The following is a 16,721-nucleotide window of genomic DNA, read 5'->3' as shown; positions in this document are numbered from 1 at the left end:
CCCAGCGCTTCTCCCTGCAAGTCCTGCAGGGAAGGGAAGCTCTGAGACCGACAGAGGAGAGATGAGAGATGCTGCAGCCCCTCCGCTGCCGCTCCCCGGGTCTTGCCCTGCCTGGGTTTTGCTCGGAGCTGCCGTGTGAAAGAGAAGCGGGTTCATGCTGCTGCTTTCTGATCTGCGTGTGTGCGTGCACGGAACTGAGCAGAAATCCCCGCCTTTTCTTGTATTTTTCAGCCTTTCCTTTTATTTTTTAGCATTTCCTTTTCCTTCCCCCCTTTCCTCTCCTATTTCTCCCGCTGAATTAGCTGCCCACCTTTCCCTTGCAAATCGCACCGGCAGCACAGGCTGGGTTTTCGGGGTGGTGTTTTCTGCCCAAAATGGAGAGGTGGGGAGGAGGAGAGATGCCTAAATCCTGCAGTTGCGTCCCCGGAGCTCGGGGAACATCTCCCGGTCGGGCTGAAGACATCCGGGAAGCAGCATCCTCAGCTTTCCGCACTAGTTAACAGCCTGCGAGCTGCCTCCACTCGTTTTAGGCTCGCTCGCTTAATCTCAGCTCCTCTCGGCGCGTGTGTGCCTGTGTGTGTGTGCAGGGGGAGGACTTTATTGCCATTGGCTCAGCTTTCGCTGCCCACCCACATCTCTTCCACATCACCTTGGTGTCTCCCTAAATAAAACCAGCCCTCCTTATCGCACCGAGGAAATCAAGAGCGAGAGTTTGAATGGATTTTATATAAATATTTACCCCGACGAAGCTACTGCTGAGCTCGTGGGATAAATTCGCAGCAGCTGGTCTCACTCTGCTTCCCTCACCCTCCCCTAAAAGGGTTTAATTACTTTAGGGAGGAGAGGGGAGAGATCCAGATCCCAGTTCTGGCTCCACACTGACCCCAAAAACAGGACCAGGATTTAACTGCACCATGGATCTGAAGGACAGCACCAGCGAGGGCAGCATGGGCAGCCTGCAGCCTTCCAGCATCCAGATTTTTGCCAACACCACCACACTCCACGGGATCCGTCATGTCTTCGTCTACGGGCCGGTGACCATCCGGCGCCTGCTCTGGACCTTGGCCTTTGTGGGCTCACTGGGTCTCCTCCTGGTGGAGAGCTCGGACAGGGTGGCTTTTTACTTCTCCTACCAGCACGTGACCAAAGTGGACGAGGTGGTGGCGAACAGCCTGGTGTTTCCCGCTGTCACCATCTGTAACCTCAACGAGTTCCGCTTCTCCCGGCTCACCACCAACGACCTGTACCACGCTGGGGAGCTCCTGGCTCTGCTGGACGTCAACCTGCAGATCCCCAACCCTCACCTGGCTGACCCCACTGTCTTAGCCATCCTCCAAGAAAAGGCCAACTTTAAGCAGTATAAACCCAAAGTTTTCAGCATGCAGGAGTTCCTGGCACGCGTTGGCCACGACCTGAAGGATATGATGCTGTACTGCAAGTTCAGAGGCCAGGAATGCAACCACAAGGACTTCAAAACTGTGAGTATGAGCAGATGCTCTGCTTTTCTCTTCTCTGGGCATGTGGACTGTGGTGCTGCAGGACCAGGACAGCCCTGGTGGTCACTGGCCAAGCTGTGTGGGCCCGGTGTGAAAAGGCAGTGGCTGCCGGGCTCTGGCATGGCAGAGGAGGAGCAGGAGGAAGCCTGTTGAGCTGAAGTTTGTTTGTTGGAGTCCTAACGGGTTTTGTGCGGCCAGACCGGCAAGGGGCTTGTAGCAGGTCCAGCCTCCATCCTGCATAAGGCCCACGGCTCCCAGGTGGCTGCTCAGGGTCAGATGGGTCCTGCTGAGCATCACAGGGGGCCTGGGGGTCTCGTGCCATGGCCAGTGGATGTCAGCCAGCTGAGGGACGCAGAGAGGGCTGGACAGAGCCAGCAGGAAGGGCAGGTGCTCGGGGCTGGTCTGAGCAGGGTCCAGCTGTATTTCTCCAGGTATTTGCAGCTTTGCTGGAATTGCGGAAGGGAAATTTTTTCTGCTTGTTCCTGGCGTTCGTGGCTCATAAATCCTGGTTTGCTGTGGAGTGTGGGCAGCAGCTGGGTACCTGCCTGGTGCTGTGTTGGAGGAAAGGGGGGAAAAGAAAAGGAGAGGAAAAGCAACGAGGCTGAGCTCTGATCACGGTCTGCTCTGAGATGGAGTGAGCTGGGTACTTGAGCATCCTGAGGGAAGCAGCTGCTGCTCAGTTTCCAGCTTCTGGCTGGCACCCTGATGGCAGTGCAGGCTGGCCTGGATGCTGTGGTGCTAAATGTGTCAGCATAAAATAAAAATAATGAGGACGTTGTCTGGATGAAGTGATGCTCCTGTGTGCTGCTGGGGCAGGGGAGGGGGCTGGGCAAGGGGCTGCAGAGGTGGCTGAGCCCCATCCTGGCCGAGCTGGGGGGTGCTGGGGTCTGGGCTAAGTCCCACTGTGCTCTCAGGCCATGCTGGGCAGTGCCTTGGCTCTGTGATCCTGGAGTCAGGAATGGTACAGGTTTCAGGCGGTTGTTTCTTGGGAGTGCTGCTGCTTGTTCTGCTCAGGTGTGTCCTGTGGAGAGCAGGTCCTGGGCAGGGTTTGCGATCACCTGGTTCATCAGCAGGATCGTTGTCTGCCTTTGGGAGAAGGGAATATTTTCTGTCTCTGCTGCTTTAGATCTCCCAGCAAATGCGTCCAACTGTCTCCAGCTCCAAAGTCATTGCCATCCCCTGGACTGTGCTCTCTTTAAACCTCGGAGCAGGAACATAGAATTTTATGCCTCATTTATTGCCTGTGCATAACTCTGATGCTGAGCCTATTTCAAACTGGATATCCAGGCAAACCATTCCCTTGTTTCCACTCCCTGGGCAGGTCTGAGCAGGGGTTGGGTCATCCAAGTTGTAGGAAGGCATCAACCAAGTCCCACGGAGAGGAGCTTGCTAAAGAAAAGCTGTGTGTGAGCAAGTCTGGAGAATGGGGTAAAAAAGGAGAAACAGATGGAAAAGTCCAGGGGACAGAAGAGTTGGGGAGTGAGGTCAGATCCCAGGAGGATGGACAGACCTCCCTTGACTGTAGCAAAGTGTGGGGAGCAGGAGGTATTCTGCCTGTGGACTTGCCAAGAATGAATTAAGAACCAGCCAAAAGCAAAAACCTCAAAGCCAGGGAGCAACCAGCACTTTCAAAGCACCTGCAGGGCTTAAAAAAGGACTTTAAAAAGTAGGTGTTCTTAGGGAAGACAGGAGCTCTTGGCATCCCCCCTGGGACCCAGCAGGGTGTCACCCTGGCTATTGAGTTTTTGAGGTAATTGCTTCTGAAACAATGATTTTAATTTTTTTTTTCCCATGGGGGATACTGTAGTTTCCAGAAAGACAAACATTCCCTGTCTGCCAAATAAATGCTCTGCTAAAACAGATCAGGGCCAGCTAGAAAGAGACAGGATATTATGGACTGACAGCGCTTGTCCTTGTCCAAGTGAGAGATTGAGTGCAATACTTCAGCCCATTCTGCAAAGCAGCTCCTACCTGAGCCAGAAGACAACATTGTCTCTCTCAGAGGCAGGGCTTCAGTCTCACTGACTCCAGGTAATCCCCCAGGTTATGGAAATCCAGGAAGCAGCACTCAACAGGGACACAACAACCCTGTTTTCCTTCCAGATTTTACCTCTTGGAGATAAAGGCAGCAAAAAGTGTCTTTTTGAAGGATGAGTAGGTGTTTCCACAGGGAGAATGCTGTAAAGGTCTGTGAGCTGCCTCCAGGCTGAATCAGAACCTCATGTCCTGGATGAATTTTGCATTTAATCACCACCAACCTGTTGCAGCTGCACACGGGCTCAGTGACAGCACATCCATCCTGCTGCAGCGCCCGCTGGAGAAGAGCCATCACTGAAGCCTGATTTGCTTCTGAAGGGAAACAGGGTGTAAATCCCAGGGCAGTTCTGAAATACATCAGCAGGGTGAAGAACTACGAGGTTTTTATATACGCTCCCCAAATCCTGGCAGCTGGGAGCAGAGGCAGCGGGAGCTTTGCAGCAGGGGGCTGCGCCAAGCAGAACTCGGCACTAAGGTGCTGCTGGAGGAGTCAGGGCTGTGCTGCCTCCGGTCAGCTCTGCCTCCTGCTGCAGGGGGGTGTTGTGTGCAGCGTGTCCCTCAGTAAAGCCCACAGTGCTGCTGCTGCTGCACGGAGAGCAGGAGCTGCAATGGCAGCGTCTTGGCACTTTGAAAATGTGACTTTACCGTCTTCCTTCTGCACTGCCCTGTTTAAATCCTCTGCCACTGCTTTATTAACAGGATTTGAGCTGTGCTTTCCCTACACTTCCTGTTCCTTCTCCCCCCACTGCCTCTCAGGTAACATCTCCCGTATGAAGGGCTGCCACAGGAGTGAGTCCCCACAGCTTTTCTGCAGAGATACCCCAGAGGGAACAGCCAGGTCTCAGCAGGATGTGCTGATCCTGCGCTGGATTGCCACGCACAGAACAGCAGAGAAGATAATGCAGAGCTCTGCTGTAGGCAAAGCAGTGAAGAAGAGAAAATTGGCAGAACATCCTTTAGCAAAGCCATTCCCTTGGAGAACTTGGAGGAGGAAAGCCTGATAAGAGCAGCAGCCAAGGAAATCCCCTCCTTGTTTTCTGCATTGCTCCCCCCAGGCGGTCCTGGTTGAAAATGACCTCACAGATGGCATTTTCCTGGAGGAGCTGTGCTCCTGCTGCTCGATGTGACATCAAGGTCCTCCCATCCCACTGCTGCTGAGCCTGGCAAAGCTTGGGCTCATCAGCCCTCGCCACACCACTGTGATGTTCTGGGAGTCCCTGTGTGTGTGTGGAGCCTCTTTCCTGGGGCTGCTGGTGTGGCTCGTGGTCCTTCAGTGTTCCAGCCTGGGATGAGCTGGGCAGTGGCAGGGGAGCCTTGCAGGAGGATTTCATGTGTGGCCCAGAAAATGGGGGGGCGACAGGGAGAAAACCTCTGAAAACCCTTTCAGCCCATGGGGCAAACAGAGTGAGGGATGGGATGGGATGGCCTGGGAGTGGATACTGGGAATGCGAACAGCAGGGGAATGGGATCCCGCAGTCCCCCCTTGCTGAGAAATGCTCTCCAGCAGCACAGCCCGGCCCGGCACAGCCCGGCCACGGCTCTGGGGGTCGGTCCGGGTGTCTGTTCTGCGGGGCTGGGCTGGGAACGCGCTCCTCAGTCGGGTCGTTTGCCAAGTGCAGTGTTGGGCTGTGCTTCCTCACACATCCAATCATTCCAGCTAACACAAACTTTTCCCTTGTGCCTGCTGTGCCTCATCAGGTGTCTATTTATTGCCAGTGGCCGTGACAATTGAAGGATAGAACTCATTTATTTTCAATACACATTCTTCTGACAGACAGGGTCCACATAATGGAGCATATCTCATGTGAATATTGCTATTTTAAGACAGGAGTTTCTGTCAATCTATCTGGCTTTCTCTGTGCATATTTTCCCTGCCATTCTTTCTAGTGTATCTATCAGGCCAATGTCTAGTGAATAGTTTTGGCTTTTTAGACTAACTAATCCATTCTCATCTCCTGTTATACAACTTCCACTTTCTTCAAGAAAAAAAGTCAGGATACTGCATACTTGATTCAGAAAAAACATTACTTTTCTATTTAACAATTTTTTTGGAGAATCATGATTTTTTCCAAAGTTTGCTCCAGAATCTGAGATGCCATAATGAGATGTGCAATAATGAGGTGTGCAATTCAGTGATAACTTTTACACAAGCAGGCTGTTCTTCCAGTAGGAAATCAGGTCTCTGTGCAGCCTTCCCAGTCTGCACTGGAAAATCTCAATTTTTCAGGTGCTGTTGAGGGTCTGGGTGTGGGCACAGGCACAGAGGGAGTGCAGGGTTATCATTTTGCTGCTGGTGGCATCTTGTTGGGTGCCTAAAAGGAGGTGGACTGCTCCCGGCTCAGGTATCTGGCAAATCCTGCCCTTGGGAAATGCAGACCCTCATTCCACCCAGTGCTCTTCTGGATTAAATTTCTCTGTTCCGTAAGGATTTATGGGTGTGGCAGTTCCCTGTGACACTGATGGGGTTTGTGTTTCCTTTATTTATTAAAAACTTGTAGGATAATGCTTTAAATTTTGCAGGAAGTTCCATGGGTGGATTCCAGTTGGGATCAATGCTCATGAAAAACCATTCCTGGGTTGGAATGGTTAATAGAGTTAAAATCTAATGAAGGCTGTTGAACTTCAGTGAGGCCTTTCCATGGCAAACCCGGTTTTAAATGCTTTAATACTGATAATATTGTATGAACACTGGGTGAAACAACTCCAAAGGAGAGAAACTGCAGAAATGGGTTGTAGGTTGTTAACTTGGGACATTGGCGCTCCGCATTTGGGACACTGACCTGATTGCAGACCTGACCAGAACAGTGACAAAGTCCCCCTTAATGATCTTTGAAAAGGGTTGTGTTTGGATGTGATTTGAGCTGTTTCTTAGCCAGGCATGCTGCCCTCCTTCACTCGGGCTTTGGGATGGGGAGTAACTTAAACGAGTGGGAAATGTCAGGAACAGGCACAGCCAAAGTGTCAGAGCCAGCTGGAGAGCAGAGGGGATGAGTGAGGAGGGACACGAGGCACAGGGAGGGCCCTGGGAGAGGAGGAAGAACAAAGAATTTGTGTGGGTAAGAGCCAGCTGTGGGCTCAGCCTTCCCTCACTGGAGCAGCTGGCACTTGGTTTGGAGGAGAGCAAGAACCACTCCTCACTCCTGACTGATTCCCATTCATCAGAGTTATTCATCAGGAGGCCAAGTGAGAGCTCCTCTGTCCTCCACAGCCCACCTGGCCAGGGATTTGCACTCCAAACAGCAGCTGGAGCTGGAGCAAATCTGCCCTTGGGATGGGGAAGAACTGCTGAGCAAGGGTGGTGTCATTGGAGTTCCAAGGATAGAGGAGATGTTTGAGGGCTGCCAGGCTTTATCAGAATTGTCTTGGGAATTGCGTGAGGCTTTTCATAGTGTTGGAAATACCTCTGAGTGCAGCTTCTTGTGCCTCAGCTCCTCTTTCCCAGACAGGCACTGAGAACTGAAGTGCCCAAAGCTGTGGAGAGCCAAGGTTGTCACCAACAGAGAACAAATGTGATCAATGTCTGCCAGCCGCCATGTACGGTGCCTCCTTCACCCCTGGCTCTCTGTGACTAACACGGCTCCTGTCACAGGGGCTCCCTCACAACTGGCCCTGGATGAGTTCTCCTGGGGCAGTTTTCTGTCTGCAGTGGGTGGAGGGTGAAACCACAGGGATCTTTCAGATGTACTTGTGCCCTCTCTACAGCAATCAGACTTCATCTAGTCATGCCCAAAGCTAGAAGTAAAGGCCAGGAAAGACAAGGAATATATAAAAAACCCAGCCTGGTTTCCAGCTGGAGAGGTAAAGTAGAACAACACAGCTTGTCCTGACCTTCTTCCATACCCCCCGTGCAAGTGTCCCTTGGAATCTTCTTGGCAGGTAATAAACAACCTCCCAGATGTCCCCTCTTGAGGAATCTTTGTGCTTGTCTGACCGAGTGCAGTGATGCCCTGTGAAAAATCATGGTGTGGCTGTTGTGGGTTTAATCTAAACCCTCCCTGAGAGGTTCTGACTACCATGTCCATGATCCCCCCAGACAGAAATGGGTAAAAATCTAAACCAGTGGTCATGAAGTGAAACAGGAGAAATTTCCACCTGATTAAAGAAGAAAACAGGTCTGATTTCAGTGAGGGTCTCTGGCCTCTTGTGGTCCCTTCCAAGATGAATTATGATTCTATAACAAAAAGCAGGTGCAGACCTGCTGAGTCTTAAATCCTTTTGCTATTTTTGGAGCACCTAATTTTTTATAGAAACATAGAACCCTGGAATGGTTTGGGTGGGAAGGGACCCGAAAGCCCATCCAGTCCCACCCCCTGCCCTGGCAGGGACACCTCCCACTGTCCCAGGCTGCTCAAGCCCCATCCAGCCTGGCCTGGGCACTGCCAGGGATGCAGGGGCAGCCCCAGCTGCTCTGGGCACCCTGTGCCAGGGCCTGCCCACCCTCTGAGGGAAGCATGTTCTCCTAATACCTCATCCAAACCTATTCTCTTTCAGTTTAAAGCCATTCTCCCTCATCCTGTCCCTACAGGTCCTTGTCCAAAGTCTCTCTCCATCTCTCTTGGACCCCTCTGGGCACTGGAAGGGGCTCTAAAGGAGCTCAGTCTCCCTGGAGCTTCTCTTCTCCAGGCTGAACAGCCTTGCAGGACCTTGCACTTGGCCTTGATGGACTTCGTAAGGGTCACGCATTCCCACCTCTCCAACCTGTCCAGGTCCCTCTGGATCCCATCCCTTCCCTCCAGAGTGTCACACAGTTTGGTGTCATCAAGCTTGCTGAGGGTGCCCTCGATCCCATTGTTCATGTCACCAGCAGAGGTGGAAGCCACCGCTCTACCCTGAGGAGCTCTGCCTGTCTCTGAGCCGCTCTCGTGCTCAGCTCACCCTCAGCCTTCCAGAGAAATGAAAGCCACTTTGGGAAGATGATCCCCTTCCTCTCTGTGAACTCTGTGCATGAGTTCAAGTTTGCATTATTGACCTAAGGACAACAATTGCCCTAAAATGCAGAGTTGCTGACAGCTCCGTCTGCACTGAGCATCGAGCCATTCACAACTCTGATTCCATAATGAGTCCGCCACAGTTTCTCTGAGCAAACCCCTGTCTTTTCCCATTTCCTGAAACTATCCCTGTTTGCTTTAGAAGCAGACAGTGGAGATTCCCTGAAAAAACCCCCTCAAATCCATCACTCAGCTCCTGCTGACAGAAAATGTGCCTGGCAGCTCCCGAGGAGCGGCAGGACGGGGAGGTCACACGAAGCATCTCCATCTCCTCTGGCAGGGTCTGGAATCCCTTCTGTGCCTTCCCAAAGGCATTTGTCACAGGGATTTCTGCCCGGAGTGCCAGCCAGGCTCAGGTCGGCCATGCAGCAGAGTTCTGCATCCATTGGCGTGGTCAGGGTGAGGGCAATCAAGGTGATAAGGTATTGTGGTAAGGTGGGCATGAGCAGGGTGTCAGGTGATTGTGCTGCTGCCACAGCTACACCAGCTCTATATGGGACTCAAAAATACAAAAAGCCTTCTTCCTGCTGGGCTGATGAGACCCTGCAGTGTTCCACAGGAACAGCTCTTTGGGAAAACAGACCCATGGAAAACTTCCCTGCTTACAAAGTGATCACAGCTGTCAGAGCTGGGAGTTGGGAGGACTCAGATCTTCCTGAGGGAGGAAATCATGGTCTGTGGCTAAATTAGAAGGTTGTGAAACTCTATTTTGTCACCAGCATCTGCTGAGAGGTCGTGACGAAAAGCCTTAGATAGATAGACTTTATTGAGGGATGAGTGCAATTGAATGGTCCTCTAGAAGCTTGTTGGGACTTCCCGACCTGTGGAAATCCACGAGGAAACCTCTCAGGCACCAGAAGCTCAACAAGCTAAGAGGGAAAATGAGGTAGATGAGGTGGTCATGTCTGACTCCGTCTGCCATGGATTAATGTACTCAACCTGCACCAGGAAAACAAAATTGCCCGTGGAGGTAAAAGAGACTGCGAGTCATTCCAGCCGATTGACACCAGGGCGCTCTGGGCCACCAAGAACCAATTTCCACCCAGCCATGAATATTTACAACCAAGCACATGCCATTACTTGAAGAAAAGCGGAATTGTATTGATCATTTGTTGCTGTTGTGCCATGGAAGGAAGGATTTAGCCTGTGTGTTAGGGCAAGGAGCGTGAAGTGAAGGAGTGAAGAGTAATGGAAAATGCCCATGTATTTGCTCAGGGAGAGGCGGATGGAAGGAGGTTTAATCTGCGCTTGGATTCCACAGAGGAACCCATCCAAGGCAACGGGGCCATCAGGGATTTTCATGTGCAAGAGGAGCTGCTCAGTTGTCTGCTCCTGTCAGAAGAGCCAGTTCTGTTCTGTGATTTCCTCAGGGACTGAAATATGAAAAGAAAATCAGAAGTGAAAAAGTCTGAGTCAAATTCCATCTCCTCCTCAGGTGCTCCCCACATCGCTCTGACCTTGCGCAAGAAGGGGATTCCAGGTTCTTGGCTCATGCCAGGTCTGTAGGCTTCCCTTTCAGTCAGTCCAAAGGTTGTCCAGATCTCACTTCCAGTGTGAGTTTCTTGGGAATTGGAGTTTTTCCTGAGGGAAACCAATAGTTCTGAGTCTGTCCTCCCTGCCTATATGAAAAAAAATCCCAAACCAAAACCCTAAACCCCCAAACCAAACCACTGGAGGTCCAAAAATTTTAGAAATTTTAGTGGGACCAAGTTTTAGCTTCTCTATAAAATGGAGTTTTCATGATGCTGTTTCAATGGTGATGAAGACTGACATATAAAAGTAATATGAAGATGGGCATGAAATTAAAATAAATTAAAATTAGAAGTTATTAAAAGTTATTTTGCTTTTTTAAAGGTTTTGTCATTATTGGAAGAAAATCAAAGCAACCCATTTAAACATTTTTTGGTTTCTTGTTCCATCCGTATTTTCCAGGCTCTCTGAAATCCCATGCTCATGCAGCAGAGGAGTTGAGCAAGGACTTCCCTTTATGAAAGGGGCTGAATCCTGTAACAGTGGTTCAAACTGTTGGTTCACCTGAAGGTTTGAGGGACATTAATCTTAGGTCATCTTTTATTTATTCTTAGAAGAGAATAAATAAAGCCCAGCAAATGCTCTCTGGGGATTCAGCTGTGTTACTGTGAGAGGGGCAATTGAAGGGCTCCGTGACAGATTTCTCCCAGGTCAGGAACAAATGATGAGCTGGAGCTCTGGAACAGCAGCAGGAGAGGACAGGCCAGGATAGGACAGGCCAGGATTCACGGGGGCTTCCTCAATGACAGCCCAGCAAACATCGCTGCAGTTGCCATAGGCAGGACTAAATTAATTGCAGAGGAGAGTTAGTGAGCAGTGGGAGGAATTAACAGAAGCTTAACCCCTCATTATCTAAGCTTGCACCACCACACTCCACTGCTCCCTGGCACTGAAATGGACGGTGAATGCTGAGACATCCAGGAAAGTCTCTCCATCCCTTCCAGTGCCTCCTGCAAGCCTTTGGAAGAGCAGCTCGTGGCTCTGTCACGTGCGAAGTGGTGTCAGCAGAGCTGTGAACTCCTCAGCAGTTCTCCAGTGATGGAGGAACCTGTAAAAGCTGAACCAGGATGTCAGAGAGGCACCAGTTTGACCTTGAATGGGGGATGGAATTACAGTTTGGGAGATGGGAGGGACTCAGCCATCTGGAATGGGATGGTTTAGCTGAAGGGGACCTTGGATGGGAGCTGACACTCACCACCAAATTTCTTGGTGTTTCTGTGAACGTGTGAACCAGAATTCTGCTCAGAACTGCAGTTTCTGTTCATCATACTGGTATTTTTCTCTGGATATACTGGTAGGATTAGGGTTAGGGTTGGGGATCAGGATCTCACTAAACATAACATGTTGTGTCCTCTTCTGCTCAGGAGCTGCTGGTGGGGTACAGCAGTCACACAATCCTGATATATCCATTTTTATTTTGAAGCATTTACTGTTTGAGGATTCTTCCTTTTTTTTTTTGCTTTATTTGTTTTAATGAAAAGAGACAAGTTTTCCTAAAAGGCTTTGTGAAAACTGCTGCTGTGGTCATTTCTCAAACAACGTTCCCATCTAAACCAATCTTTATGTAAAAGATGGGAACAGTTTCCATGGATAGCATGATGAAGGTTGTGGAGATCATGCTGGGGAGAAGGAGCTGCTGTGCTGGATGTTAAGATTGATCTTTGTTGATTGAGCTGCATTTTTCATCCTCCACCCCGGCCTTGGATCCTGCAGCCACCACCCCTCCTACAGATGCTGCAGGATCACTCTAAATGGCCATTAACTAATGCCAAATGATGATGGAGCATCTCCTGAAACACGTGTGACACCCACGAGTAAGGAATGGATTTGTTTCTGTCAGGAATGACAGGGGTTTGCAGCTGAACTAACGCTGCTGCTCCACCTGGAATTCCAAGGACAGGCACGGAGAGAGGAGGTGCCGGGGTGTAGGTGGCAGTCAGGATGGGCTGTGGGAGGAGACAAGTTCCAGGCTGCCAAAGCAGTCCCGTGTCTATGGAACCCCAGTGGAGTTTGCCTCCTAAAGACATTAATGAGGGTGAGATCCCTCTGTCAGCCCCTACAGCTGCATCCATCCCTGCAACAATCATTCTCTCCTCATTATCTCTTGGTAGAACAAAAACACCCTCAGAGGTCAGTCTTATGATGTCTCTGTACCTCTGCATCTGTCCAGGGAAAAGAGGGAAAGGATTTTTCTATGGTATTTGTGCACGATACCAGAAAAATGTGCAAGTGTCTCCTGGGATGAGATTTCCCATGTGAAAAATGAAAGCTTTTTGTCTTAAAGCATTTCTCTTTTCCATGAAATTAATTAAAATAAAAATCTCACTGCAAAATAAAACATTGAAACCCTGGGATGCCTCATTAAATGGATGATCTGGTTCAGAATTAAGTGATGCAGAGCTGTGGAACTTTCCACCAGGTGCAGCCTCTACACCTTGCACTTGTAGGTCAGGTGCACCCAGACTCTATTTTATAGGGGTTTTGAGGCAAACCCTGGTGTCATCTGAGGTCAGTGAGGGGGAACCCTGAGTTGTATATTCATGTCTGGCTTTCCATGAATAGGGGGATTTAATTTACTGCTATCAAACGAGTCCCCTCTTTCAATGGGCAGTCAGGGCAAGATGCTTCTGACAGCCCAACCTCTGAGCTTTCTGGAGATGGTTTTGGGCTTATTTCCTGATAAGAGAAGGTTTCAGCAATTTTCCTCCATTTGAAAGAACAGGAGAAGTCTCAAAACCACTTGATTTCTACAAGTTTCACAAAAGCTGGCAGCTGGGAAAGACCCAAACTGGAGCCCAGGGACGAAAAGCAGGGTCAGCGCTTGTGTTTGCCATTGTGTCTGACAGGGAGCAGCTGGCCAACAAACACATGTGCCCCACTTTCTCCAGGAGCAGCCTGGCAGTAATGAGACAGCTCACACTGCCCTGGCAGCACAGACAGCACAAGTGAGACCAAACCAGGGTGCAGAGAGCTGTGCTCCCCGTGGGACACGGGGAACCATCCCAGGGGAGGTGGGTGTGTGAAGGCGGCTCCTGGGTGTGCGGGTCAGCTCCTCCTGGTTTGTTCTGATGGTGCTCTGGAGGTCCTAAGGAACCTGGGACAGAGCAGGGAGAGGTTAGAAGACAAACCCCTCAGGAACACAAGCTTCATTCGTTCTTCTGTTTCAAATTCTGAGTAATTCCCAGCACTGGGAGCAGGCCCACGGTGCTGCAGGACTCGGAATGCATGGAGTGACCTCAACTTTGCCTCCTACTCCTCAGGTCCCGGGTGGCAAATCCTGCCCAGCTCAGAGCCTCTACAACCCACAATCCAAGGCTCTCACTCCATGCTTTGGATTGGCAGTAAAACTGTCGGCTCCTCGGGGCAAGGGCTGTTTTCTTGGTTTATGTTTGCTATTAAACATTTATTATTAAAATTGATTAAACTTTAACTAAGGAAGGGGAATTGCTTTAACCTGCTGCAGAGAATGACATGGGCTGTGATTTTGTGCAGACATGAGAAAATCCATCATTGCTGTTTGGAAGGATTTGAAACCAAACAGATTTTTCTACAAATGTCTTCACTCAAAAAGCATTTTGAAAGCCTTTCTTCCTGCATTTGCAAATCAGGTACAGAGAGTACCTGAGCACCCCCAGCTGCTCCCAGCTCTGCAAACCCCAGATAGCTTCCGCAAGTGCCTGCAGGCTGAACAGCATCCTGAGGGAAAGCGTCCACCTCCCTTCCACTTTGGAATGTTGTGAAATGTTGACGCGTATTTCTGAGCCTTAATCACTCCTCCACTGGGTGTGCCCGTGGCTGTTTGTTGGAACAATTAACTGCAGCATATTTTCCTCCCGTGTTTCAAACCCCTCCAACACCGGGAGTTAAAGCACAGCTAGCACAGGTAAATTCATGTGACAAACTGTTTCTGGAGATCAAGCAAGGACAGCTCAGTCACCAGGAGCAGGGAAATATGTGCATTTATTTTGTTGTAAATCAGACAGTCCCCATTTGCAAAGTAACATTGAAACCTGGGGAGAGCTGTCAGTTGTTAACACAGTTATTGTGAGCCCTTTGTGTATTCTGGTCTTCCCATGTTTTTCTTTTTTTTTTTTGTCAGGAGGAGAAATAAGAGTCTGAGTCAAGTATGTTCTTGTAATCACACTTGTCTTTCAAAAAAGACACACTTTCATAAACCCAACAGAACCAGAAACCAGCATTGTGGTTTAAGTGCTGAGAAACCCTTTGGTTCACCCCTGCTCTGAGCTGAGCCCAAGCAGCTCCATCTCCCTGCAGTGCTTCTCACTTGGAATAATTCCTCTTCTCTTTCAGTCCGGGCACATCCAGGTGTGAGATATTCCAGCTTTCTGGTGTGCACCAGGGTTCTCCCATGGTCTCATCCCTGTGGTGTTTGTCAGTCAAGGTGTGGGCACCTGACTGTTAAAGGTGGTGATGATTCAAAGGTGCAAATGATGAGTTTGTGTCACTTACTGCACAGTGGTGCAGTAAAACCCAGTTTTAGGCATATGATCCTTGCTACTCACAGGGAATCTCACATTCCTGAAATACTGAGGGGAAGACATAAAACAGGATCAAGTAGCTCCAGGGGAGGTTTAGATTGGATATTAAGGAAAATTGGGGAAAATTTCTTCACAGAAAATGTTGTCAAGCATTGGATCTGAGGCAGGGCAGGGCACTCACCAACCATCCCTGAAGTGTTCAAAAAGTTATGGATGTGGCACTTGAGGACAGGGTTAACAGTGACCATGACGGTGGTGCTTTGGGTTGGACTTGGTGATCTCAGAGGTGTTTTCTAACCTTAACAGTTCCCTGGTTCTGAGATCCAGCTGGGCATCCCCAGAGCAGAGGTTTGGTGTCCTGCTCCTGAGCTGAGTGTCCAGAAACTGGGGGTTGGTTTCCGCTCTCCCAGTGTGGGCTTGGAGAGGGAGGAAGGGCCGGGGGAAGGGGAATGGTTGGGAGCAGTGCCTGGGCTGGTGGGACTGGGGAGGAGATGCAGGGAGGCAAAGGGGAGCAGCAGAGGATATTCCTAAGGGGCTACACTGGCACGTCCAGCCCATTCCTTGCAGGCACCAGGAGCGGCTGAGGGAGCTGGAAAGGGGCTCAGGCTGGAGCAAAGGAGGCTCAGGGGGGACCTTGTGGCTCTGCACAACTCCCTGACAGGAGGGGGCAGCCGGGGGGGGTCGGGCTGTGCTGGCAGGGAACAGGGACAGGAGGAGAGGGAACGGCCTCAGGCTGGGCCAGGGGAGGCTCAGGGTGGACAGCAGCAGGAATTTCCCCATGGAAAGGGTGCTCAGGCCTTGGCAGGGGCTGCCCAGGGAGGTTTGGAGTCCCTGGAGGTGTCCAGGGAAGGGCTGGAGGTGGCTCTGAGTGCTCTGGGCTGGGGAAAAGGTGGGCATCGGGCACAGGGTGGGCTCGATGATCCTGGAGGGATTTTCCAACCTCAGTGATTCTGGGACTCTATGATTGCAGGAAATAATGCTTCTCTCTATTCTTTCTCCACATTTTTCATGCCAAGCTGACATAAAAAAATACTTTAATGCTGAATTTCATACCTTTCCTCTCTCCCTTACTAGTAACACGGAATTATTTCCCCATTCCTTTAAAATTCTGAGGTTTAGCAAGCACATAAACGACACTTAAATCCCAGCCCCAACTGTAAAGCAAATATTCCTTTTCCTCTCAGGGAACCATTCCTTTGACTTGTTATTTTGAGCTCTGTCGTGGTTGTTGCTGTGCAAAGGCAACTTTGTGGAAAAGAAGGTTAAGTGCTAAGGTTAAAACAGGTTCAAGTATAATCCAGAGTGCCCTTGGCAAAGACAGAAGGGTTTTAGTGGGTCTCATTTATCATTGCCTGACTGCTTAAAGTGCTTGAGTGACTCATTATTGGTTTTATATGCCTTTAGAAGAGCTGCAAAAGAGCCAGTGAGAAAAGTATCACTGTTTTCCTCTTTTAACCCCCACTCAACAGGGAACAATAATATTTAAGACTTCAGAGTGTAAAAGATTTCCTCTTCAGAAACCAAATTCCCCAGCATGAGCCACGTGGAGCAGCTTGGGCTCAGCTCCAGAGGGGAGGTTTCTGTTGGTGTGGAGTTACATCCGTGGCAGAAGTTTAGAGCTGAGAGCTGGGAGCTGCTCCTGCCAGCTGGGCTTCCCAGGCCTTCCTGAAACCACTGCCTGACCTTCAGCCTTTTCTCCTCATCCATTCTGCCAAAGCTTTGTCCCCCTCCCGCAGGGGCCGTGGGCTCTGCAATGGAGGGAACGGTTGCACCATCCCTGGAAAGCAGGGAGGTACTGGAACAGTTTTCCCAGAGCAGCTGTGGCTGCCCCTGGATCCCTGGAAGTGCCCAAGGCCGGATTGGATGGGACTTGGAGCAACCTGGGATAGTGGAAGGTGTCCCTGCCCATGGCAGGGGGGGGATGGGATGAGCTTTAAAGTCCCTTCCAGCTCAAACCATGCCGTGATTCTGCGATCATGGAACACTAGAAAGAATATTTTGAAGAGCAGAGATCTGAAACATCAGTGAGCGAAGACCTGCTCCGTGCTGCATCCCTGCCTGTTTGTTCTGCACACGGATCCCGGGGGATCCAGGCAGTGCTCCCAGTGCTCCGCACCCGGGCATTTGTGTGCAGCTGTGTCAATCACCAGCATGACGTGGCAGAGGTCCTG

General features: G+C 50.4%; 1 protein-coding gene across 2 annotated transcripts in view; it reads left to right on the top strand.

Annotated features, from left to right (window-relative positions):
• Positions 1-705: 705 nt before the first annotated feature.
• The window catches only part of LOC116455997 (acid-sensing ion channel 2), a 396,972-nt gene continuing 380,956 nt past the window's right edge, over positions 706-16,721 (top strand). Inside the window, exon 1 of one of the 2 annotated variants that reach the window (XR_004244520.1) lies at positions 706-1,478. Coding sequence is in view for 1 of the 2 variants with exons in the window: in XM_032134430.1 (XP_031990321.1) it covers positions 915-1,478 (564 nt within the window). In the remaining variant the exon portion in view is untranslated. The remainder of the gene's footprint in view (positions 1,479-16,721) is intronic. The other variant, XM_032134430.1, reaches the window with a different exon arrangement.

This window comes from Corvus moneduloides, chromosome 26 (assembly GCF_009650955.1).
Source record: "Corvus moneduloides isolate bCorMon1 chromosome 26, bCorMon1.pri, whole genome shotgun sequence".
NCBI lineage: Eukaryota > Metazoa > Chordata > Aves > Passeriformes > Corvidae > Corvus > Corvus moneduloides.
The sequence above is the reverse complement of the archived record's forward strand: the minus strand, read 5'-3'. Positions and strand labels throughout refer to the sequence as shown.